Raw genomic sequence first — 26,593 nt, 5'->3', positions numbered from 1 at the left:
ATTTATGCCCAGGATTTCATGCTTTTCTGCCACATTTTCTAGATGCTTATATTAGTAGTCTATGGTTGTGTTTGGAGTGTGTAAAAAGTGATTTATATGATAGTGTTGCCATACGTTGCTTGTATGAATAAACACAGCAAGAAATCATGTGTGGCGTTTCACGCCGTAGCTATAATAGACGCTCAAAGCAAGTGCTGTGGAAGTCAGTCAACTTCGTATAAAGAGCAGCTAAGTCCATGTAATGAGGATGGATGGGTCAACCAAACACAGGACGTTCACCCAGGAGACAGAGGTTCCTGTCCTGCTCCAAACCAAAAGTCAACCCCTGACTTATTTACATTGACCAGGTAACTTCCTTTACGTAACAAAGATACTTATTTTAACCAAAACCTTGATCTTTTCCCTCAACATGAGAAAGTGGTTTGGTGCTTAAAACTCAACCAAGTAGTTTGGTTGTGTTTGATTACTCAACTCATGTATGGAACTCAGTAAATAAAAATAATTGTACCTATTTTTAACTCAATGATCTTTTCCTGAACATAACCAAGTAGTTTTGTTTGAAGTCACAACGTGAACTTGTGTTTAAAACTGCGTTCGTATGTGTCGAGTTCGGAATGAGAACGGGGCATTCAATGACGCGCGGAAAGTACAAAAAATGCCGAGACATCACAACGGGAAATGCGCTTTTAAGAGCGCTCTTTATACGCTTTCCCATGAGATCATGAGCATGTTGCTGCACTGTAGGTGAGATCTAACAGAGTCAATGTGATAATCCAAGCCATTGATAGACACATTCTGGGCTTCGGCTCACTTTGTGCAGGAAAGAAAAGGGCTCACTTCCTGTTTTGTGCCATTAAGCAATCTGACAGATTCCCTCTCATGTAAGCAGAGCCTGCTCATCTGTCCTTTAATTTAGGTCTCCAATAACGATGTGATGTGTCGACATTGCTTTAAAAGGACATATTATAAAATATATAACATGAATACAGACCTTCGTCTAAAGCTTTAGCTTGTAAGGTCACCGGCCAGAATCCATTAGCTGCCACGCTTCCCATTGCTCTCCTTGCTTCTTGCAGGTGTCGGCCTCTTTACTCGTCTTCTACTGATGATGATGATGATTCATTTGAAATCATATCTTAATATTTCCCTCCATTCAGAGCACCGAACGAGCATCAGAAGTGAAGTGAAAGGTTATCACTGCTGGTCTCGACAGAGACCGCCTTCCCCCCCTTGCCTTTGAATATTCACCTGCGTGCTGATAAATTCATGTTGCGTGCGTGCGGTTACACGCGGCGCATGCATTATCATAACCCTTGTGTGTGTGTGTGTACACGTGTGTGTGTGCAGAACTCCCGGTGAATCTGTCAGAGGCTTCAAAAGCGCTTCGCCTGCCTCTCCCCTTGATGAACGAGCAGCTCCGATGTTTATCGTGACCGGCTTCTCAACTCAGGGGCTTCACGAAAAAAAAACATCAAGGGGTGGAGGGATTAACGGGATAAAGAGGGAGGGAGAGAGAAAACAGTCCGGGATAAATATTGCGAACATATAATAGCTTCTGGCTCCTGTTAGTTGGGGCCCCGACAGAGACAGAGGAGAGCGCCGGTGGAAATGTAATGCAAATCAATTAAAGGCTCAATATCCTGGTACTTAATGTCGCTTACAGATTTAGACACTCACACTTATTTCACACTTCGTTTGGCAGTAGCAGATACCAAAAGCTTTAGCATGTGGAACTGTAGATAGCCAGATGAAATACTGAATATTAATCCAGCATTATGAAGAGAAGAAGAAGAAAAAAGGGCCATTTTAAGATGCCCTCCAGACATGTCAAAATAATCGGCATCAAATCCCTTTTTTTTTTTCACAGCAGATTTTTAATTAACAATTTTCTTATTGGGAGTTACTTGAGAGTTAAACAATCTACAAGTGGAAGTGAAAAACAGGGAGATAACTCCACACTCTCCACCACTGAGGTTTTCCGTTGTGCTCATTTGTAATCACTTAACGCAGCCAAAAGAAAAAAACTGTTGATTTTGTGCGAACACTGAATTTAAAAGTAGAAGTCAATCTGATTTGAACTATGTTCAGACATCACTGGGGTAGAAAACAACATTTACCAGAATCTGAAACATCTGGAAGTACGATTTCAAATACAAACTGTTGGGTTGAAAGGATAATAGTCACTCTTGTCAGTCTGATAACCGCGCCTCACATGTTTTTCTTTGCTTTTCATTCAATTGGTTCATGTTTCCTCACCTCTCTTCTGGTTTTATATCGCTTCCACTTCCTGCCTTTGTGTATTTTTCCCGCTACTTTTGATTGCCTGTCCCCGTACTGATTCGTTTCACCTGTCCCTCATTAACCCTGCAGTCACCTGACCTCCTCATCACCTGTTCTCACTCCCCCCAAATGTCTCTCTCTCTACAAACACCAGCCTAGGTCCTTTGTTTATTTGTCTTCCTCATGTTTTTTATATTTGTAAGCTTGTTTTGGCTTTTATTTATGTCACGCCACAAAGACAAGCTGGTACAGGCATGTTTGACCACAGGAAGTCAGGTGAGGCGTGAAACAAAAAATGGTGCCAACCCGTTTAGGATGTTTTAAATAATTCTTAAATAGTTAAGGATCACGCTGAGACATTCAGCTTTTCCATGATGGCCCTGTCCATGTAAAAATAGGGAAGGCGGTCCAGCGCTCACTTGTCTTTATGCAAAATAAAACTAATATCAAGGAATGATATTTCAGTCGCTATTATGAATTTGCACAGAAGACTAGAAAAATCTTTCTCACTTTTCCCCCACAGCATCTAATAAGAAAAGAGGCCCTCTGAAAGCTGGAAGGGAATTCTTGTTTGCTTGGTTTATTTTAATTTTGGACTTTTTAACTTGTGGGTTTTATCCATCCACATTGTTTTTCTGCTCCCGCTTCATTTCTATTTCAATATATATACGTCTCTCAAATCGTAATCATGCATAAAGAGTGCAGTGCCCGTTCAAAACAGGCATGCTCAGAAAGGGCAGAAGGCTCGGTGTTTCTCAAAAAATGCTCATAGAAATACATTTCTGTATGAGAAAACGTAACCTGAGCCCCCAACTAATAGGACCCCTACCAGCTAGAATTTATTATCATGTTTGAGATATGAGAAGTATTGAATTATGTTACTATTCTAACTCATTGTACCCCAAAATAATTTACAAAAGACCACCAAAGCACTTAAAAAATATGCAACTCGCCTACTACCTACTGTGTACTTCACATTCTAGTGTGTTATGTTGCAGATTCAGATTTTACTCACAAAATATAACAATTAAGATCAATTATTTATTAAAACTATCCAGCATCATATTTGAATTGAAAGCTCGACCTTGAACAGACATTGAGTCCATTCTAAGTGCATTGTGATGACAATACCTCTCTTTCTTTAGAGAAAGTCCTGCATTCATAGTTTTCCTATTAATAGTTTTACTTCAGACACACTTTTGAATACTCCTTCCCTAATCACTAAATTCGGCCCCTAGAAACACACCCAGCCTGCAGTTACTGGCGGTGAGAAACATCGGTGAAATACTGCCGTAGTAGTCGCTTGCTTTGCTATAACAGTCAAGGTTGTATAGTAGAGAATACAATGAATAATTAGGTGGAAATAAAATAGCTGTGAAAAACTCAGCCTATCAAATTAAACACATTACCCAGAATATCATCAGAGATCTAATCACATGGTTGAATAGCACATCCTGTGTGTGTGTGTGTGTGTGTGTGTTTTCTCTGCTCAGTCATGGTGAACTTTTGCATGTGTACTTTTCGGGTACAAGCATCGAGGAAGGTTTCATTCCTATTCAAACGCATCCAGAAATGTCTCAGTCAGTAGCCCAGAATACATTTCTAACGATTCGCTTTGTTATAATTTCACTCCTGTTGGTTATCCAATTTCATGGTTCTTTCAGCACCTTTTGAAATCCAAGCACCTAAAATGGCCCTCTGTGAACTTTAACAAGAGAAAGGTTAGGAGGACACAGCATCTGTAAACTAACACTCTGCGTTCTGGGGAAGCATAAATTACCTTGCGAGGAAGAGCGAACGCGAGCGTGCCCGGCGTCTGCTGCTCCTTTCTGAGTGTGTGCGAGGTTTACCCCCCTGCCCCATTTACCATGGCAGAAGCCTATTAACCGCCTGGAAAGAGAATATATTTATCGGAGCGCCCCTCCATTATTAATCAGTGCAGAGTTAAAAGTGAATACGTATCAGAGGAGCTGAATAAGGTTGAAACACGGTCTGGATTCTGAAGGGGGTCTCACTGGGAGTATCAACAGTGCAGAGCCTTTTCAGCCCAAATCTGAGCAGAAAGAAATACGACTTTCATCTCCCCTGCTCCGCGGCCTCTACGGTTACAAGGCCTGTAATTATACATAGATTTGGAGGATGGGGGGGTTATGTCCTTAAAATGATTGCTTTGGAGGAGATGACACAGTTTTGAAAAAGTTGGTATGCACAGCTTGCTATAGGGGTGTGATTGACGCCTTTCTGGCCACACTCTCGCTCAATTTTATCACGGCCTCAGTGATTATGGGAGTCCAGAGCCCTTCCTTGCAGAGCTCTTTATTTACTCTATTTATTCTCTCTTTCTCCCTCTCTCTCTCTGCAGCCTGTGAGATGGGATTCTATAAGCCGGTGGCGGGCAATGGCCTGTGTGGTAAATGTCCTCAACACAGCCACTCGGAGACCAGAGCCGCCCTTTCCTGCCCCTGCGACTCCAACTACTACAGAGCGGCAGATGACCCACCAGCGGCTCCATGCTCCCGTAAGCACAAACACACGGTGCACAAGACCACCTAATCCCACCGGCGAAGACCTGCGCACACACCCACAGACACACAGCAACTACCGAATGATGTGCCGAATGCATCTACGCTTCAAAAATCCAACTAATTTCTTTTTGATCCAACCTGTAAATGAACTCAAACCTCCCGCTTTCTTTTCTCCAGGCCCTCCATCTGCTCCGGTAAACGTCATCTCCTCAGTCAATGGGACGTCCGTGAATTTAGAGTGGGATCGCCCTCAGGACACCGGAGGTCGCAGCGACCTGAAGTACAGCGTGTTGTGTCAGAAATGCTCGGGGGAAGGGGGGCCCTGCGGGGACTGCGCGTCCTCCCCGGGAGGCGCCGGTGGCGGGAAGGCAGGCGGAGGGGCGAGTGCCAGCGTCGGAGGGATGGTGGAGCGCTTGGGCACCGCAGCGGTTCGATTCGTTCCCCGCCAGACCGGGTTGACGGAGCCCTGGGTGACGGTGCTCAACCTGGTGGCTCACACCAACTACTCCTTCCGTCTCCTCGCCATGAACGCAGTGACCCACCTGAGCAACGAGCCGTCACCTTATGCCTTGGTCAACATCACAACGAACCAGGCAGGTAGGGTTCGGAACAGTGACAGTTTCTCATCTCGGAGGCTTTGGCTCATGGCACACACTGGTAACATTAATTCAGCACCCTGCATCAATGGACAGCGACAAATAGGAAACGGAGTGCCCTCCTGATCAGTAAATTTGTCGCTGTCCATTGACGGGGGTGCTGAATTAATGTCGCTGTTGCATATTGTGATCACATAGCTTTGTCTTGACTTATTGTTGACATTTTGTCTTATATTGATGAGTTTCATATTGTGTTTACTGATCAGTAGGGCACTCTGTTTACTATTTGTTCCAGTCTGACGGAGGGTGCTGAATTAATGTAGCCATGGCATATTGTGAAGGGAGGGACGGGCCACTAAAACCAGCTATTTTTGCGAGTTGCACATAAATATTCACAATGTTTTAACTCACAAAACATTTTGCTTCAATCCATATTTGTTGGCGTTTAGCCTTTCAAAACTACATTTTCCTTGCCAGCCCGTGCATTAAGGAGCCATTGTGCTTAGGGTTGTATTGATCGTATGTACTTGTGTGAGCCAAACATTTCCAATAACTCAAAAGTATTGTGAAGTCCCAAAGCACACCAAACGCATTGTTAAATGAAAAAAGAATCCAAAGACAGGATCTGCTGTTGTAACAATTTTATTTTCAAGATAATAGGATTACAGCTGTTCCAGCAGCTGGGCAAAGCTACTTGCAAAGTCATTAAATATTTTCAGATGTGAACAATTGTTTCCACTAACAAAGCTACATTCAATTATATCTTTACAAGTATACTTTAAAATAATTGCTGTGCATCACGTGGTTTGTTCTCCACCTGTCGGTTGGTACCCCCCCCCCCCCCACCCTCTGTTTTGTGATTCAGGCGAGCCTCAAACAGCGGCCTTGTTTAATGGCATGACGCCCGCAGCTGACCTGTCTCCAGAGTCAGCAGGCTGTTGATCCGTTGCCGGTCTAGTTCACTGCTCCATTCTGTCGACCTCCCACTGCGGGTTGGGCCCCTTTCCATTAAGTTAATGATACTCACGTTTAAAAGTCACTCTGTGTAAAGATGAAAGGAAGTCATTATCAGGGCCACTAGCTCCCTTCTTGTTCGTCCAAGATTCGCCTCCTAAACACTACGTAAGAATGACAAAGTCCCGGTGTGATGTAAATCTGTCACAGTGTTCTCTTTTAAACAACATGTATCAGAAATGATCCGGTTTGCAAAACACAGTAGAAATACAAGGCAGAACTTTGCATCTTGGAGGTTCAGGTTATGGGGAGCTCTAGGTTACAGGTTGTTTGCTCCTGTAGAAGAGAAATACTGAAAGACTTTAGACAGGACAGGTTGTTCAGGGCTGCCAACTTTTTGAGTTAGTTGGGAGTGAGATTCGGTCGCCTATCGGTGAAGTCGGTGCATTTTATGAGTTGGCCTTCTTTGACATTATCGCAGAGGGTCGGGGTCATCAATCCTCAACCCCCAGTTCAGGAGCTAAATTCTCACATTTTAAAGCAAATGTCGACGCAAAGTCCAGTCAATGATCATGGTCAAACATGAATACCTATGGTTGATCAGCATACTTGCCAGCCTCCAGACATCATAGTCTAACTGTTGCTGACAATGAAGATGAAAGGAGACGTGGGAAGAGACAGTTTGATGCTTTATGGTGCTTTTCCATGATTTCTATGACAATTTCTATTTGATAATATGGATTCCTGAGATGGCACAAGCTGTTAAAGCTGCATGAACCGAAACTTTAATTAGTTTGGTGATGTGTATATTTTAGTTTATTATTGTGACAGCAACTTTATTCTACAACATGATAATGCTGATTTCACAACTTTCTGTCTGTCATGACAGTTCGTAGTACTATACTGAAGGCCTTTCCTTTACAAACTTCATATGCACTCTTGAAGTGGACTTGGACTTGGAGTGATGCCCAATGTGGAGCCACAGTTGACTCTTTGCTAAGACTCTCTCAAGCTTTCATGGAGAGCGCACTGTCACTGTCACTTTTGAGAAAACAAAAATAAAGCGATTTCAGAGAGAAGCAGAGAAAACGGTTGAAAATGTGCATTTGAAGGATATATATCCAGGATGTCAAACTGATTCGGCAGTGAAAACTGAAACTTGAAAAGATCAAGATAGAAGCCAAAGCCTGCAGGTCACAGTGTAAAAGTGAACCACCACATCACCTGGCCATTAAACAGAGATGGAAGACCATGAAATTAAGGTTCATGCAAAGCTGGCAGGTCTTTATTCACTGTTACGATCGTTAAAAAGCAAAGCAGTATGTGTAGACATTCGGTAGCTTTTGAGTTATTCTACACAGTTCTTTCTGTAAGCGGATGTGTTGGAGACTGACACATTGAAGCCCCAAAGCTCATTTAAAACGTAATAATTTATTCACATTCAACATAAACATGATTTCAGAACTGTGTGTGTGTGTGTGTGTGTGTGTGTGTGTACACAACCAACTAAGAAACATTAGTTTGAGCTCTTCTCCCTTTACCGCAATCTCCTCAATGTTCTTGAGCTCGGCTAACTTTTCCTTGCTGCGGCTCCTCAGGGCGTTGGACTTTGTTATAAGCTTGGCCATCCGACCGCCAGCCTTGCCCTCGGCTTCTTCCGCAAACCTGTCTGGCCAGACCTTCAGAAACCTCTTGGATGGTTTTTCCTTTTTCTTTTTTAGGTCCTCCAGGAGATCCCCCTGCAGCCTCTCTCTTCTGGCCCTGCGCATCAGACTCCAGCTTCCTCCTCTCCTGAGGTGGACGCGGTGCCTGGACCAGGCTGATGCCACAGAAGTCAGGAGCTCTTTTGTGAGGAGGAACTTTAGTAACCTCCCCCCGGTGTAGAATGACAAAATCACACACAAGCTTGTGTGTCTTCCTGCATGTTGCAAGCCTCCACATCCTTGTTTACAGAAAAGCCTCTCGCCACAAAGGCCGGTCCATGGGACAAAATGGCACAAAGCCCAAAGCTCCGGATCGGGCTTTTCTGAGGAAACCACACAAGAAGATGTCCAGCCTCTTTTGATTGGATGGGAAGGAGAGGAACTCTGCTCCCACGGGACGGGAGAGCCTCAAATTGTTGGGGAATGACATCAACTAAGAAAATAAAAAGTGTTATATAAAATATATTGATAAATCATTACTTTATATCAACAACTTATAGTGGTTATAATGGTGTACACTGTTAAAACCTCTTCCAATACAACAGGAGAGAGATCCACTCTGATAAATATGATTCTGATTAGAAACAGTTCCAGTGAAAATGGAGAAACTTGTCGAAAAAGCACGACAATTGATTATGTGAAGTATTCATGTCTGCGATTGGCTCGTTAATAATTGCTTGACAGAAACACACTGCCCGTGTTTACAGCCTTACGCTCAACAATTCAATCTCCAGAATATTTCTGATTGACTACTTTAAAAAAATACCTTATTCTAGAACTATTCCTACCAGCAGAAACACCTCCTGCCAGATGTTTGCCTCTTGCAGCTGTCTGGGTCTCTGAACAAAACAAAAGGAGGTTTGGTTCCTCACACAGAATCCTTATATTGGTGAAGTGATGGCCGGACAGCGAGAGCCCTCTCTACGGGAGCGTATCTGTTGGGCAACCAGCCATTCCGAGATTACCAAACACATACTTATTTTAACCAAAACCATGATCTTTAGCCTCAACAGAAGTGACACCAAGGGGTCCTGACCAAGCGTCCGTATGTGGCTAGTTGGGAATGAGAATGGGTTGGGGAAACATAGGACCCTTTGTTCCCATGATGAATGACCCAGAGCGACGCCCTCTCTACCACAGGTGTATTCTCGATCCACCGGTGGCCACAGGCCGATAAAGGGATGGCGTCGGATCTGGTGACAGCACTGTAATCCTCCTTGCCTTTATGATGTGGAACAGTGGGTTCACAGCTTTTTCTAAAGTTTCTCCAGCTGCCACATGGAGAAGACACTTTTAGTCCACAGATACACACGGCAACAGGCAGAGCATCACCCATGAAATTTACATTGGGCCCATTATCAAGACGCTATTAAGCTCCTGAAGTATAGTTGGTCCACACACTCCTGAGGAAAATTAAAAATACAACCACCTCTCTTTTTCTGGGTCAAGTTTGTTAATAAGAAGTTGATGAGTAGGGCTACATTATTGTTAACTTTCTTTAGTTAAGGGCAACGCGACCTGACATAAATACGAGAAATGACCATGACCTCATTACAGCGTGTTACGTGGTGGAGGCATCTGTGGCTTTATACTTTTCTGACTTCTCATACGACTCTCTTTCATATCAAATCGATCCACATTTGAGCGGCCGTCAAATTTGTTATTTTCAACTGGAGTCTCACGGTCGATGTGAAACAGTTGGCAGCCCTGGTTGTAGAGGGAAGGATGTGCTCACTGTGCTGGGAATCCAGGATGTCATGCCTCACATGACTGTAGTTCTCACCGTGAACCTGTAATGTCCTGGTTTCAAAACTGACCTTGAATCACTCACTGTAAATTATCCAAAAGAACAGAAATGGCTCTTTGAAAAAGTAAAAGATAAACTTGGCCCTTGGGGCATGTTGGTTGCTCAGTTGCAGCCTTGGCCCTTTATCACACATACGTCTTACTCTTCTCCTCTTGCTGTCAAATTTAGCAGAAGTGCCAAAATAACAGTCTTTAGATGAAATGTGCTGCCTCGACGACATTTTTTTTTGCTGATAATGAAAAACAGCTTGGGGCCACACGCTTTGTTTCTGTAAGGACTAGTAGGAGTAGCTGCCACTGTCAGCAAACAGTACTAATGTCCAACTCTTGACATCAACTTTATCTGCATTGTGGTTATTGTTGCTGTAATCAACTGTAACTGTAAAAGTTAAACGTTTTCTCAAGCAGCTTGTTCCCCCCCCCCCCACACACATACACACACACACACACGGGTGGGTTTTTTTCTACACGCACTGGCGACTGCTGTTCGTATCCCCATTCCTACCAAATACTAACCATACAGGTGGCTGATCATTTGTAGCAGTTTGGGAGGCTTCGACAAATAATGTCGACCTGCTGATTGAGGCAAGTCAGACATGGGCTAATCATTTAGCTTCAAGGACTTGTTGGGGCTGAAACCACTTGATATGAACTAAGAGTTTATAAAGTCTGCACACTAGCCGTCAAGGCCACCTCAGTGTACACTATATTATTTTTCACCCTGCCTGAGTGTATTTCAGGAAATGCAGCCGTTCCTGTGTAAACATGACTTAACTGCAGGGTAATGTCATCACCTCATTATACTCGTGGTCACTGAGGATCCCCATCTTGAACTGACAAAGCAGTAATCTCTCCTGTTTCTTGCGCAGCCCCCTCTGAAGTGATGGAGATCCGGCAGCAGAACACCAGCCAGAACAGCGTGATCCTGCTGTGGCACGAACCCGACCAGCCCAACGGAGTCATCCTGGAGTACGACATCAAATACTACGAGAAGGTACCGGAACCAGCTGCAGCATCCGCACCGCTCCAGACCTGCACTGTTTTTAGGGTTGCTTGTTTTCCAATATTTATTCAGGCAGCTTATGAGAGGGGGAAAAGTGACACCGTCTCTGCGATACCTGGAGAACATAAGCTCATTGTCTTCAAAGGACTGCGACTAAACTGAGCCAAGATATTTGTGAATGCGGAGGAGAGTGGTTGGATAAACTCCGGATAACTTAATCCCAATAAAAAAAAAAAAGGTACCGCTGGCAGCTCAGCTAATTGAAAGGAAATGAGGGTCGAGAGAGGAGGATGAGACGGCGAGGATTCCACCTCAGCCAAAGTGACGGTGACAGAAAGCGGCTGACGGGCGCGTAAGCCTCTCGACGGGGCTAATTGCCACGAGTGCGAACATGCACAGGTAGTGTGTGTGTGTGTCTGTGTTTGGGGCGAGCGCGTGGTGATAGGAATCAGCTAATTGCAGCGGGAGCAGCCTGGAAACAGACATTCTCATAGCCAAACAAGCAGGACGGTGCTGGGGGAGTGATGGAGGATTAGCTCGTCTCTTGCGCTGGCGTCTTAATCTGGCCTCGCTCGGGGGGTTGAGACGACCGCGGGGGGGATTTCAAGTGGGCAAGTCAGCAATGTGCTTTCTTAAGGTTTCTATAGGCTGCACTTAAACAGCAATGAGTCACAGCGAGGGTGGCGGCCGCTGCAGCAGCAGCACACTACAGAGGGGGATAATGAAGACAAAAAAATGGCTCTCATTTCTGCACCCGGCACTTCTTCTTAATTAGGCTCTTATCCTTTTCCGAGGACACATGAATGATTCACTTATTCTGCTGTTTGGATGCACCTTGCACCTCCTCATTATTGCTGAACTCGTATTACCTTCAACACTCGTAAAGATGCTGCGGCAGGCAGATGAGAGCAAGGCGAGGATAGCAGTGACGATGACGATGGTTAATGATAAACGTCATTGTTGATCAAGTCTTCACAAGAATAAATGTGTTCCTCGAAAACAAAAATCCCACTTTAATGAATATGTACATAACAAAAAAGAACTTTGCACGGCAGATAGGGGGTATAATCTTGAGAAATTCACATTTGAACATTAGGCATCATAAATTAATTATCTGAAAGGAAATAAATAATCCTCAAAGTACCTGTCATTTTTCAAAAGATGCCTGAGGTAATTACCTGCCAATTACATTTGAGTGGCAGACAAGGTTGCATTCATTTACACAACGGCAAACAGTTTAGAAAATCTAGTGAAAGACCCCAAACAGGGGGGGGGGGCAGTGTATAAATTAAGCTGTTAATGAGCGGCAAATCCAGCATGATTTGACCATTTGGTCAAATTCTTTTTGTTTTTCAAAGAAAAACTCCTGAGACTGCCGTTGTTTGAATAAATTCCGTTAAATCATTTGGACTGATGGCATTGCTTTAAGTGGTGTTTGACCAATGCCGCATTAAAGTACCATGGACCCCCCCCCCCCCCCCCAAAAAAAAGGATTTGGGAATGTGGTAAAAAACTAGTGCGGTGCTCGTTCCGAGCGTGTGGCCGTTCCAAGCGAGCCGACGGCTTGGACCCTGGGACTGCTGCTTGCAGCGCTGTCGAGAACCGTTCGTCGCTCGCTGACTGCGTGGGAAGTGAAAAAAGAGTTTATTTTATTCGTGTTGAGCGTGTCAAATTCGACACTGCACTCCCTTGAGCACCTAGCAACACACCTGCCAAGTGTGAAGTAGATCAGATGAACGGTTCTCGAGATAAACGATGGACACACAGACAGAGACTCCTTGACTTATAGTTAGATGCTATTTATGTGACATCAAAATATCCATGTTTCCCCAGCTGATCGTTTGTTCCTTAATAAAATAAAATGTACGTTGAGGAATCCACTACTATAGCCTCAAAAATTTGTAAATAAGTATTTGCAGCAGCTCTAAAGCTGCTATAAATGCAGCCAAGTCCTGTGGTTTATTTAATCCAAGAACTGATGCATAAATGCAAAACCATTTTACAGACGCACAAGGAATACTTTCCATGCTTTTCTTTAAATTGAGCTAGTAGTGGTGTGAAATTGTTTATGGATAGAGTAGTGAGAGGGGATGTCTGTTTTTTTTTTTGCTATTCTGGAGAATCAAATGATTGACAGATGAGGATTCGTGAGAAGGGGGCGGCCTTGTCTGAAGGGTGGGGGGTGACGGAGAGATGACACTACTAGATGTATTCAAGGAAGGAAACAAAAAAAGTTGAATTCATGGTTAAAGAAACAACTAAATTTATTTTAACAATCGGAGGGGTTGTGTTCAGTTCATTGATACCCAGTGTAACTACTGCAATAAATATTACATTATATTAAGAAGTAATAGAAAAACTGCAGTAAAACTGGAAACTCCTTGTATTTTTCCCCTGATTCCCCCCGAAAATGTGTTATTTCAGGTTTAAGTGTAACCAGCAGTAAAGTCGGTGACATCAGATGCATTGAGGTCATGGTTTGGGCTGTGAAGTGTTTAGTCTAGCACATACCCTGCCCAACATGCTAAGATCCCCAAAGCTGACCATTTAAACGTGGCCGTTTCTGTTACAGGACAATGAAGCACACAGTTACTCCACTCTGAAGTCTAAAAATACCAGCGCCCGGGTATCGGGGCTGAAGCCGGGCACCAAGTACATCTTCCAGGTCCGAGCCAGAACGTCGGCGGGTTGCGGAGACTTCAGCCAGAATGTGGAGATTCAGACTGGGAAAGCAGGTGTGTGTGTGTGTGTGTTTGTATATCATGGTCTATAAGAAACAGAAATACATTGTGGCACAGAACCTGCTGCCTGCCCTGAGCCACGGGGACCCTATAGCGGTCGTATGCTGTTTAATACAGTTGAAAAAGTGTTAAAAGACTTCCCAAACCAGACTGCACAGCATGGTCCTGGGCTAAAGTGTCAGCGAGGCTGATAGCCGCCCCCGTCCATCCCTCGTTTCTATTGATCTGAGCTTTGTTAGAGGGTCACCGCTGTCAGAAAAACTGCAGCCTATCCCAGTGCTGGGGGGGGGGGGGCTAGAAGTCTTCATGAGTCTGTCCACCTGAGGCCAGTACAACACTGAAAGTTAGGACTCACTGGAAAAACCTTTATTGGAACATTTTTCTTTCCTAATAGGGGATTTGGCAGAGAACCTGCGGAGCAGACTTCAGGTCTGCAAAGCTAAAGCTCCTGCCTGGTCGGAGTCCCAGTGCTGTTTCACTGACTAATAGTGTCCCTTCATTCTGCTGCTCACTGGACCCAGACTCTGCTCCTCTATACATGCTGAGTAATCAATAAGTCCTAAAGTTTATGAAAACCAGATTAGCCTTTTTTTCGTTGTGTCCGTTCCGTGTAGTTCAGTCTTACCCAACGTTGAAGCTTTAATGGTAACCATGTTTATCTCAAGGCTCTAGGGATGGCAAAGTCTTTGATCCTGACTGAAATATCTCTTTACATGGATTGCCGTGGAATTTTGCATGTTCATGGTCCTCAGAGGATGAAACCTACCGTGACCTTTTACCTTTGCTCTAGCGCCAACAGCAAAAAGCTGAAGCTTTCACTTGTATCTACATCTCCTAAAGCATCACTGTACCTCACTGTGGTACAGCCTTCACAGAGCTGCCAGTGTGTCGTCCCTGCTGTAGCACACACAGTTGAAATGATTAGCAAAGAAATGTATCCACGACACACTTAATTATGATTAGGGCTTGTTATTACACGAAATGGTGAATAAAAAAGTGCCACCGAAATCACAAATGCAATAGCTTATTCATGACTCACAAAATGTATTAGTTTACGTACTCGACAGTCTTATTAAATTCTAGCATAATTAGATTTTATGTCATTTGAAAGATACATTATTTTTACCTCTTACTTTATGTGCAGTTATCATACTATCAGGTCTATTCAATCTTTCAAAGTAGATGAACATTAGCTGAATATTCCCTCCATATGATGCCATGCACAAAGTTTCAAAAATGCAAACAGGAGGTAATTACAAAATGTTGAGCTCTTTAATGAAGCTACAAATTCCTGTTTATCTTGTTTGACCACGAACTCTCTACCTGCCCGCCTGTGTTTGCCGCCGTGTGTGTGTGTGTCAGTGTAAACCGCAAACTCGACTAACGCGGAGCGTTGTGTTTGCGTGTGTGTGTTTCCAGCTCCTCTGCGCTACAACACCATGACCATCATCTGGATCTGCATGGCCCTGGTGTCCGGCCTGGTCACCTTTCTGGCCATCTTCATCTGCAGGAAACGGCAAGGCTACACTTTACCACACTACCCATCGCTGCTGTGTGTGGAACACTTTCTTACGCTACTCTACCGTATCTCTCTTTGTGTAAATGTTGCTTGTGATCAGAAGCCCTGTGTGCACTGTGTTTCTCCCTCCTGTGGTATTGCCTGCAAAGTAAAAATTTTAAAAAGTGAGGTTGTAATCTGAGTGAAGAGTTATTCCATCCAAAAGGGGATGAATCTCATTTAAGCCTGCTTTTGAGAAGCTAAAACACCTTTAGTCTCCTTTGCCATGTTGGAATGTTCATTTTCTTTAGCTTCTCTCATCTCCTCAACCCTCCCTGTCCTCTCACCGCCTTGTTTAGCTAATTTCCTAAATCATAATTTCCACCTCGTAGTGCATTTAATTATGTTGATTCATGTCCAGTAGCTTGCAAGCCAAACGTCCCCACTGATCCTGTCAACCCCACCCTTCCTCCCTTTTTTTTGATGTTTTCAACTTACATCTCTGGAATGCTGCATCGAATAATTAATTCCAATGCACTTAATTAATTCGTGTTTCACTGCTTATTAAGTTTTTCATTTCCATTCTGTTAGAGAGGGGAAGAATATGTCGGAGGATTTAAATGTGTAATCCAGGCAAAATCATGTTGTCCAATGTAATTAAGATGCTGGTTCAGAAAAGGAAAGCTTCACCGATGGTGGAGTTTAAAATGCTCATTTTTAATGAATACGCAAACAATGATGTTAAACTGATGAGAAAAAAAACAAAAACTACGCATGGCAGGAACCACCAGGATCAGTTTTATGGTCCATAGCTCCAAAAAAACACGCTATCCCCGTAGAAGCACACGGCTAATTATTATGCAGAAGGACCTCATCAGACCTCTGTACAGACTGAAGAAAAGTCCTGCCGTGTGTTCCGTAAGCTCCGTTAGCTATATTAGCTTGTTAGCTGTTAGCTCTGTTAACCAAAATAGGCTTGATATACAGTCATAAATGAGCACAAAACGTGTTAGGCTGATGGATCCGGCAGTTTGCGATATTAGCCGTGGATAGATGGACAGACACAGGGATATGCACACACACACACACACACACGGCCATTCACATAACCTCCTGGTGGAGATAATGATTGAAGTATAAGTAAGGAGATGAGAGGCGATAACAATGGTTTCTGCCACAGAGTGAGATCCAAACAGTTTAAAGAAACCTACACCAGCGCTCACACATGAAGGGACAGGATACAAACATAGTGAATTAAACCCTCAATGTGTGTGTTGTCACCAACCACCATGACTCAAGAAAGCGCCCAACAGCAAAGACATGGCCAACAGTGCTTGGAATTTGAAGCACACAAAAAAAGCCGTTTTTACGCCACTCCCCTACATAAGTGAAATTTAAACTTTATGTTTTAAGAAAAACATGAATAAGACAAACCTATGTAGTGATGCTACATATAAAAAGTGTTAGTCACCTCTTTCAACGCAAAGTTAAAAATAGTATTTCTGTAGCGTGTGGCTTCCCCAACACCGCCCGTATGTGTGATCGATGCATTAAATCTCCTAAATGCCCTCCTGAGATGTGTCCACTGTTCCTTCATTGCATTAATATATGATGTTAATCATTTTAACTTGAACTAAACATGGAAGCATACCCATAGAAACAGGTCTGTTAATATGAAAGGGAACCTCATAATGGAAATAATTAGGCTCGGTTCCACCTTGTTGCCGGTGGAAACCCTAATTAACAGGGAGAACAGGTTGACATATTGCTCCTTATGAATAACTAAGTTTCACTAAGTGATGAATAGCTCTGTTAAAGTTAATAATTCATTATGAACAACTATTGATTTTTTCATTTTGAGCCGAGTTTGATACATTTTGGATAAATGTTTCACTATTGTCCTGTATTCATCCCACTGTGTGTGTGTGTGTGTGTGTGTGTGTGTGTGTGTGTGTGTGTGTGTGTGTGTGTGTGTGTGTGTGTGTGTGTGTGTGTGTGTGTGTGTGTGTGTGTGTGTGTGTGTGTGTGTGTGTGTGTGTGTGTGTGTGTGTGTGTGTGTGTGTGTGTGTGTGTGTGTGTGTGGTTTGTATAGACACTGTGGCTACAGCAAAGCCTTCCAGGACTCTGATGAGGAGAAGATGCATTACCAGAACGGTCACGGTATGTTTGGCCCCACTCCTTAATTATAACCATTAAGCACACGTATTGATTAGACTGCATGTAATAAAGTTCATCATCCGAGCAAACAATTTTTCATCACGTGCCAACTGATCACAGGAGCACCCGCTGTTTATTATCTCTCTCTCTGCTGCTTCTTTCTGTGAGCCAGTTCTTCTCTTTCATCAAGTCTTCCCTCGCACACACCAGCGACGAGGGGCTGAGTCGCCGCTCTCGTTCTCCGATATGTGACCGAATGCTAATGTTGTTTATCTTAGTGTCATTCCCCGACGCAAGGTTCTACATCGACCCGCACACGTACGAGGATCCCTGCCACGCGGTCCACGAGTTTGCCCGAGAGATTGAAGCTTCCAGGATCAAAATAGAGAAAATCATTGGCTCAGGTAAAAAAAAAAAAATATGTGAAACTTGTGCACGCACACACACACGCGCGCGCACACACAGAGTGAGAATCATTGGCCGGGGCTAACTTAAAATCATTGGCCAGTGTAAAGGGTGTGCAGCAGAGAGGAGGATGGCAGAGCGGAATCAGAGCGTTGCGTGGGGCTGTCAGTCAGAGCCCCTCAGACGGGCAGGGAATACTAACACTGTGTCGGCTCCACAATACACTGTGCTGCTGGATGTAACTCCTGCAGACATGAAGAGAAGTGTAGATTTGAGGAAGACAAATAAGCCATCCCACTTTAAAAGTTCTTCTGAGATAAGAATTAATGAGAAAGAGGCTGATGGAGGATTAGCTTACTTCTACTTTTGCACATATGGATTTCTCTTATCTAACGCAGCAAATTAACTTAAGACACATTTACAATTATTTCTTATATGTTACATGTGACGGGGGGGGGGGGGGGGGGGAGTGCACAGTGCATGTTGAATGCAGTAGAATAGAATTGAACGAGTGGATTCATGCTAAATTGACTCTTTTCTTGTGTTTGTGTTAAGGGGAGTTTGGGGAGGTGTGCTATGGACGCATGAGACTCCCGGGGAAGCGAGACATCCCAGTGGCCCTGAAGACCCTGAAGGCGGGATACACGGAGAAGCAGAAGCGGGACTTCCTGGCGGAGGCGTCCATCATGGCCCAGTTCGACCACCCCAACGTCATTCGCCTGGAGGGAGTGGTAACCCAGAGTACGCTACCGCTACATCTATATATTAGTGTTAATAAAGTTGTTTTCACGATTACTGACGATGATTTAAGAGTTATGACTGTTAAAGAGCATGATAAATAACAGTGAACGTACATTTTTAGGCTACATAGGCTTCACCAAGCCTCATCTACTGTGTGTCGTGTAGACAACTCGCAAAGCTTTCACAACTTGCTCCCTCAGTTAGAAGTCTTCCTTTGACTTATAATTTGGCTGTCCAGGAAGTAAGCCCATAGTTATTGTGAAGTGGACTTGGGCTGCTAGGTGAAAGTTATGCGTTTGAGCCTGTTGCGTCTCATACAGACGATAAAAGGATGCCTTGTGCGTCGAGGTCCATACAAAGCGTCGCTAATTGAGGACCTGGGAATGAGACCGGGCTGGTTTAGCGTAAGATGGAGTCCTGAAGGTTCCTGTTTGTTCCCTCAGGCAAACCGGCGATGATCATCACAGAGTACATGGAGAACGGCTCTCTGGACTCCTTCCTCAGGGTTGGTATTGAAGCAGTAAAGGTTTCTGTTTACTTTTCATTTTGACTCGGTGTAAAGTGATTCTCCTGTTCTCTGTTATTGAGTAAGTGGCGATCTTTTCCTTCACTGTTTAGCTATACAAGCTATAACTGCTCATCCTCCGGTGAAAACAATGTATTACGACTTCTTAGCAACCTTTACAAAGCTCTAATTCAAGCTTAGCGAATTCGTTTCCAACGGATTTCGGGAAGGTTTTATTGGTGTTGGATAATTCTTCTCAACACACCAAGGAGAACGTACTCGGTAGATACATGGTTTTCACAGGAGAGCAACATCACTTCACATCACTTGCTATTTATCAGAGAATCATTGTTGCCAGACACCAGTGGTTTAGAGCAGCAAATGTGAAAGTTTTCTCTTCAACGAGATACAAGTTGATTTAACACTGTGTCACATCGACAATGTCAAACAGCTCCAGCATTTGCTTATATGAAGATACTGTGGATTATTACTTAAAAAGCAAATCCCTGTCATGTTTTCTTCTCTTATCTGTACTCTCCTCTCTATCTTGATTAAAATCTCTTCTATTATCACTCTCCTCATCTGTTCTGCTGCTCTACCTTCACTTCTTTTTTTGTGATCTGCCATTAAAACTCTCTCTCCCTACCACCTTCCCCCCAATCTTTCTCTTTTTCTCTTCCCCCTACCCGTAGAGGCACGATGGCCAGTTCACCGTCATCCAGCTGGTGGGTTTGCTGCGCGGCATCGCGGCAGGTATGACCTACCTGTCTGACCTGGGCTACATCCACAGAGACCTGGCTGCCCGCAACATCTTGGTCAACAGCAACCTGGTGTGTAAGGTGTCTGACTTCGGCCTGTCCCGGGTGCTGGAGGACGACCCCGACGCTGCATACACCACCAGTGTGAGTTTTCACATTGAGGCAAGCATTGATGCAATGCACACACACACTCACACAGCTCTTTAAAGGAGGCGGCGAGCATGTGTTATGGGTATGAAAAACATACATCAACTATTCCACTTAGGTCGTATCAACGTTATATGTCAAAATTGCAGTTACATGTAAACTTGCATAAGAACACACAATGAGTTCCATGCAGCGAGGAAGATTTTTACAGATTCCTAAGGGGTGCTCCAGCAATTTTGTAATGCACTTCCATTGGGGGGACTACCAAGAGACATTGAAAATGGTTTAAAAAAATTAAAGCAGCAGAGCCTGATATATCAGGACGGGTGAAATCTCCAAAAACCCTGGAATCCTACATTTCCCATTTACAACCTATAGCAACCAATAGAACGCCCATCTGACTTTTTTCTCTCCAGATAAAAATTATAATACGTATAACAAGTGGACGTAGTCGTCGTAGTTTGGCATTTGGGCCGTCACCATCTTGGATTTTGGTAGTCTTGTCTTTTTTCTTGGTAACCAGCTAGCAAAAGTGAACATCTTTTGACAGCGGGGGAGTGACATTGAGATGCCGTATAAGGCTCTTGTAGAGGCAGCGACCTGTCAATCACAGTAAGCCCGCCCTAAAGCATACTCCTCTTTATGGTCTATTTGACTCTAAATGGACCATAATTTACTAAATGAACATCATGCTGTATTGAAGAAGACTTGAAACTAGAGACTGAGACCATAAACTCATGTTTACAATGTTTACTGGGGTAAAAAATCAAGAGAGAAGTAGAGTCATTTTCTCATAGACTTCTATACAACCAGAGGAGTCGCCCCCTGATGGTCAGTAGAGAGAATGCAAGTTTAAGACACTTCCACATAGGCTTCACCCAGCAGAACCGGATTATGCTGGGCTCTGGTAATCCCAAGCAAAAAAACATATAACCCTGATGATGTCATTCATTTTTAGTAACATGTAATTTCGTGTTCATGACGTGTTCATGACTTAAGAGCATGCTCCACCATGTTCTTAATTTCCAGCTGTTTCACAGATGAAATAAAAAAGAATTAAGGCACTTGGATCAATTATCTTGGCAAAAGTTTAAATGGATCACCGGATTTCTTTTTTTTCTCACTTTCTGCTCAGGGCTTCCGTACATCAGGGTTTTTTACTGAGACAAAGTTCCTTCAGAGCCACAGAGGACATTAATCATCTGAGTAGTGCTCAGCGCTGCCTTTTATGTGTACATTGAGTTCCAACTTTAAAACTGCACGAGGCATACTGGCTGCCTTTAGCAGCAAGTGCTTTATATATTGAACCTCAGACGTAAAAATCCTTAAGATCATGTAAATATAGTGCAATGCCAAAAGATAATGTCCTTACAGCCATCACATATATACATTCATCAGATATACAGTATATCTTCATATTTTGTCAAATTAAATTGACAAGTAAAGATGTTTTTTTACTATATCCTATTTATCATTCGTGAATAACCTTTATTTAAGAGGGCAGTTCCACTGAAATCCGGCCAAGAAAGAAGCATCAAGACGAGAGTTAAAGCTGGAGACAAAAGCTACACAGATACAATCAAGTCCAATGAAACTGAGAGCAAAGTAAAATCATGTCTGTAAGTGCTCCAGCAGAGAGCAGTCCAGTATTAAACCTACAGCCCGGTGAGCACAAGCCTGAACTATAAAATATAAAGAAGCCGAGCTCCTTCCAGTGTCTGATGCTATCAGCTCACAGCAGATGGAAATCAGCATTTGACACATTTGTCTGTTACAGTCTGTTAAAGCACGGCAATCAGATTACAGGAAGCTGGGTGATTACATGCAGCATCACCCAGAGACATGCTGCTTTAGGGGAAAAGGATTGTTAATGAGGATATTACAGACACTATAGCGTCATCTGGAAATGAATGGCTGATTATGGCTGATGATAAACACGGTTCTCGTTACTATCTGGAAGTGAATAAAAAGCTGCCTATTGTATGGAATCTGGCAGCCAAAGTCACTTTGAAGAAGCTGCGAGTGTTGAGGTCTCGAGTGAAGGTTACAGGATTCCCGTCATGTTGCAGGTTTTTATGGTTTAGCAGGACGTCAGGTGTGTGCCTAATGGGCTGCGTTTTGAGAGCAACCTTCAAATGTTTAAAATAACCCACTCGGGAGCGCTTTGTTTGTTTAAGAAGTGACGCGTCCATCCGTCAACCTAATTAAGTGTCACTTTTATATCAAGAGTAAAGTGTAAGTAGTTCACATACTTGCAAACATTTGCAAGTCTATTCTCGTACAGGCCCTGCAGCACATGCGCCCTGTTTAGTCATTTAACCACGGTGTGTCTTCTAACTTTAAACGTTCATGTACATTTACTCACTGGTGTAGGTAAGATTGATTTTAGCTAGTACTTCCCTAATCTCAATCTTTATGCTACTTTTTACCTCAATGTCTCCTCATTTCAGAGGATAACTGCATATTTACTCCAGTATTGGACTGCTATAGATACTTTGTTGTATACTACGTTGTTGATTAAACTACTCAACAGTATACACAGTCGTTAAAATGAGCCGCTTTCACTAACATATAAATGCTGTTTACACATTGAGGGAATAGTAATAAATCGATAATATGCTGCACGTTATAACAATATGAATAAGGCTTTTCTGCATGAGTACTACTACTACTACTGATAAGACTTCTGTACCTTTACTTGTGTAGGGTTATGTTGAGACTGTGGTACTACTAACCCGTGTGCTTCATTAGGGACATGTTTGGCTTTTTAAGTTAACAATCATTTTGGCTGCATGCATGTGGCAAGGGGTTTTTCTTTATTTTTTCTAATTTTGGAGGTTAAGCCCCAGCTCTCATAATAGGTCTATAATAAACTGTGTAGTCAAAATACATTCAGACACCAAAGGACAAAAATGTCCCCATTGAAACCCATTAAAACCTCAATGTTTGATCCCACGCCCATTATAGCATACAATCAAGCATTATATTATATCAGGCTTTGAACCTAGAGCCCTGGCTTCAAAATGTTACTATGTTCTACCAGATGTAGCCGTGTTCTCATGTTACAAATGACAAATGCATACTATTTTCTTGGTTTCCACTGTTGGAAGCATTGCTGCTGCATTTCTGAGCAAAACATCAAAATCAATGTTGTTGCTAATCATTGAAATATTGTGACTAATAACTTGACTGTGAAAAAAGATTAAGTATACAGAAAATAATTCAATTTTTGTGGGGCTAAAAACAACAGTGGTGTTATAAAAATGATGTTAACATAAATAACATTTTAAGGGTTAAAATTCTGAAACTATTTGAATATTTGGTAGTGATGATCAGGGCTTATGTTTGTTCAATTTATTAATTATTTTTGCAGTTTTAGCAAGGGGACATCTTCTCAGAACATCAGAGCAACTTTTTTTTAAAGGGACGCACAAGCGTTAAACCGTCCATCAAACCAAAATAATGAGCTAAAATGCTCCGTAGAGCTGAGGGCAACTGTGAAGTCGGGTGATCATTTTCTGTGGGTTTGTCACTACGAGCGACCCCTTTCATATTATACAGTCATTTGATCCAGTATGAAAATATGAATTAGGGTAGCTTTAAGATAGGATCCACTGGATTTTCTTGATTAAACAGAGAATATTGTCAACATTTTTTTATTAAATTAGTTTGTGACCACCTCCCCCAGCTGTATTTGAACAGATGTGGGGTCTACCTCCCTGGTAAATGTTGACAATGTCTTTTTCACCGTCCCCACCTGGATTTAAAGGTTAAGGCCAGCATCAATCTGTATTTTCCTTAGTGTCAACAGATCCCAGTGCAAGACCAAAATCACAGTGTGTGACCCTCAGCTCCAAATCCCCTCGAAGACGTAAATCTTTAAAAACAAATAGTTTCTTTCTTTTTTTTTTAAAGGCTCATTCATTTTCATAGACAACTGGGAGCATCAATGTTTAGCAAACTTCACTCAAAACCCCCCCCAAAAAAGAAAAAAGATTGTTGGGGGCTATTTTCATATGAAAATACACATTTGGCGCGTTGCGGAAACATGTCAACCAGTGCAACAATGTGGCTGATTATGTTTTTTTTGGTTTTTGGACAATAATGGAGCTATACCCCATAGAGGACTAAAATATTTGAATTAAATAATAAAATATAGTATAGTATAGTACTTTTAAGTAGGATACATTCTTTGATGGCTTTGGTCTTTTCATGGGATGATGATATGATAAGAAAGAATATAGAATATAGAACATAGCCAAACTAATCCTTTATTCTGCGATCATGAGTTGGATTCTATAACTAAAGAAAGATTGAAAGACCCTGGTCAATCATTTTTATTCTCCCAACAGGGCGGGAAAATTCCAATCCGCTGGACAGCCCCCGAGGCCATCACCTTCAGGAAGTTCTCCTCCTCCAGCGACGTGTGGAGCTACGGCGTGGTCATGTGGGAGGTGACGTCCTACGGAGAGCGACCGTACTGGAACCTCACCAACAGAGACGTGAGCGCTGTTTGTTTCACGAACTAGCCCCCCTCACCTTATTGTCGCAGCATACACTGTACTCTCGTGCCTATTTTTTTGTTCAGGTGATCAAATCCGTGGAGGAGGGCTACAGGCTGCCCGCTCCCATGGGCTGCCCCGGTCCTCTGCACACGCTCATGCTGGACTGCTGGCAGAAGGACCGCAACGAGAGGCCGCGCTTCTGCCAGATAGTCACCGTTCTCGACAAGCTAATCCGCAACCCGGAGAACCTGAAGTCCATGGACACGCTCTGCAGGTGGGTGGGCCGCTGAGTAGATCCACGTGTCACATGCCGAGGAGTCTTTTGATTCAATTTGGCCAGACGGTTTCGCCCGACATTTAATCAAATATTGGTTCGCGTGATTAGCGGATTAAGCCGCAACAATCTAAGCGGGGGGGCTGAGAAGATGATCCGCCGGACAATGTCTGGTGACGGGCTGTTAGGCTGCTAAGTAGCCGTCCTGGTGTGGGAGCCGGGGTAAATCCAATCTCATCCCGCTGCTTTAAAACATGAGCGCGGTGGGATAAAGTTGCAGCCCAAAAGTTTCCCTCAAAGTTCTCCGGCAAATGAAGCCAGGTGGTTCTCCAATAAGCTCACTCCTGATAGACGCGCTGTGAGTAAAAGCCCGGCTGTAATATTGACATCGATCCGCGGCGAATCTGGGAACACGTTTGAGAGGACAGCCGGGCCGAAGACGGACCTGCGTAAATTGCTCAGTTCAGATACCGGGTCCTACGGAGCCAGTGGTGCGTGGCGCTGTGCGTCTGTCAGCGTGAGGTAGAGGAGAAGTGTTCAGGATTCCTGCCTTTATTAATCTACCCAAAGCAGCCATCCTGCAACCACAGCCACCACCTCTTCTCTATCATTTGAACAGCTATTGATTTTCTGCCTCAGCTACCAGCACGTTTCAAAGACCCCCCCCCCCCCCCCCCCCCCCCCCCCTCCTTTTCCCTCCCGGTCGCTCTGCCTCTTCCTCACTTTTTGCCTCTTTTTTCTCATTTTCGGACTCCCTCGAACTAATCTTTTTGTCTTCCCATCAATCTTCCTCTCTCTCTCTCTCTCTCTCTCTCTCTCTCTCTCTCTCTCTCTATGTCCATCCGTCTCTCTTTCTATTTGTGTCCCGCAGTTTAAACAGTCCTCCGCTGATGGAGAGAGCTATCCCCGACTTCAGTAGCTGTAACTCAGTAAACGACTGGCTGGACACCATAAAGATGAGCCGCTACAAGGACCACTTTGCGGCAGGGGGTTACCAAACTCTGGGACACGTCATAAGCATGAACCAAGGGTAAGTGCTGACGGTGATCAGAGGTTGATCAGAGGTGATGGTCTTCTCAGATAATCGGTTCGACCACTGTCATGTTTCTGCATTTTACTTTTGTTAACTGCCACCTCCGCGGTTCGATCATCCATTGAGCTCCAGTCACAAGCAAGATAAACCCTCAGGATCTTAGCTTGTTTCTATTTCAATCAGCCTTCAAGTCTGTCCTTCACAACTACCATCATCTCTCCTTTAATTAGCCAGGGAAATTACTCTGGTCCTCTTGCAGCAAATCGTGCATTGTGTCTAAAATAAAAGCTGATATCCAAATTATTGGAAGAGTCTATCAAATGATACGATCATTTGTGCAGGCCACAAACAAGTGAAGAACTGGTAAAAGGAAGCGATGGAGGGTGAAATATCCTTCCCAGAATCTGAGGTACTGTTCAAATTCACAAAATAACTCTAATCGCTTCTACTCTTTCTTTGATCCGTGTCAAGCTACTGTGAGTGAAGCTCAACAGTTCCTGCAGCTGTTTCACAGTAAAAGGCCTGTTCAGATAAGAGTGCTGTGCTTTGAGCCACTGGAAAGCTTTTCATGCTAAATATCTGTGCAGGAGGGGGGAGTCCAGTGGAGTTGTTTTTGGTGAGCGGTGAACTGAACGTATCCGTTTGAGACTAGTGAACGTGAGCGGTGAAACCCTGCGAGCGGTAACGATGCTCACGCAGTGTTTTAAGGCACCAAAGGATTTACATCACCCGGCATGGCTAGTGCAACCAAAGCAGCAGAGACATCCACCACTTTCTATTCCAGCCCCGCCTCCTAAAGTCAAATTTCCGAGCGAGCGAAATGCAGAAATGCTCCTTCTCGAGGTCCGCTCACAGATTGTACATATATACTGTATATATACTGCTTACTGTTATATGCACAAGTTTTGAGACTAATTAAATCCCATAGCATTCAATTAGCAATAAATTAATACAAACTAGGT

At 43.5% G+C, this 26,593-nt stretch overlaps 1 protein-coding gene across 1 annotated transcript in view; it reads left to right on the top strand.

Moving 5' to 3' along the window:
- The window catches only part of epha8 (eph receptor A8), a 49,011-nt gene extending 24,393 nt beyond the window's left edge, over positions 1-24,618 (top strand). The window contains exons 5-17 of the mRNA XM_076096923.1: positions 4,643-4,798; positions 4,983-5,162; positions 5,232-5,402; positions 10,734-10,858; positions 13,440-13,612; positions 14,877-14,903; positions 17,139-17,266; positions 17,542-17,667; positions 18,224-18,409; positions 18,853-18,914; positions 19,607-19,816; positions 24,172-24,321; positions 24,408-24,618. Coding sequence (XP_075953038.1) covers positions 4,643-4,798; positions 4,983-5,162; positions 5,232-5,402; positions 10,734-10,858; positions 13,440-13,612; positions 14,877-14,903; positions 17,139-17,266; positions 17,542-17,667; positions 18,224-18,409; positions 18,853-18,914; positions 19,607-19,816; positions 24,172-24,321; positions 24,408-24,614 — 1,901 coding nt within the window. The 3' untranslated portion in view covers positions 24,615-24,618. The remainder of the gene's footprint in view (positions 1-4,642; positions 4,799-4,982; positions 5,163-5,231; positions 5,403-10,733; positions 10,859-13,439; positions 13,613-14,876; positions 14,904-17,138; positions 17,267-17,541; positions 17,668-18,223; positions 18,410-18,852; positions 18,915-19,606; positions 19,817-24,171; positions 24,322-24,407) is intronic.
- Positions 24,619-26,593: the final 1,975 nt, after the last annotated feature.

This window comes from Anarhichas minor, unplaced genomic scaffold (genome assembly GCF_050575085.1).
Source record: "Anarhichas minor isolate MPS153535 unplaced genomic scaffold, ASM5057508v1 ptg000023l, whole genome shotgun sequence".
NCBI lineage: Eukaryota > Metazoa > Chordata > Actinopteri > Perciformes > Anarhichadidae > Anarhichas > Anarhichas minor.
The sequence above is the reverse complement of the archived record's forward strand: the minus strand, read 5'-3'. Positions and strand labels throughout refer to the sequence as shown.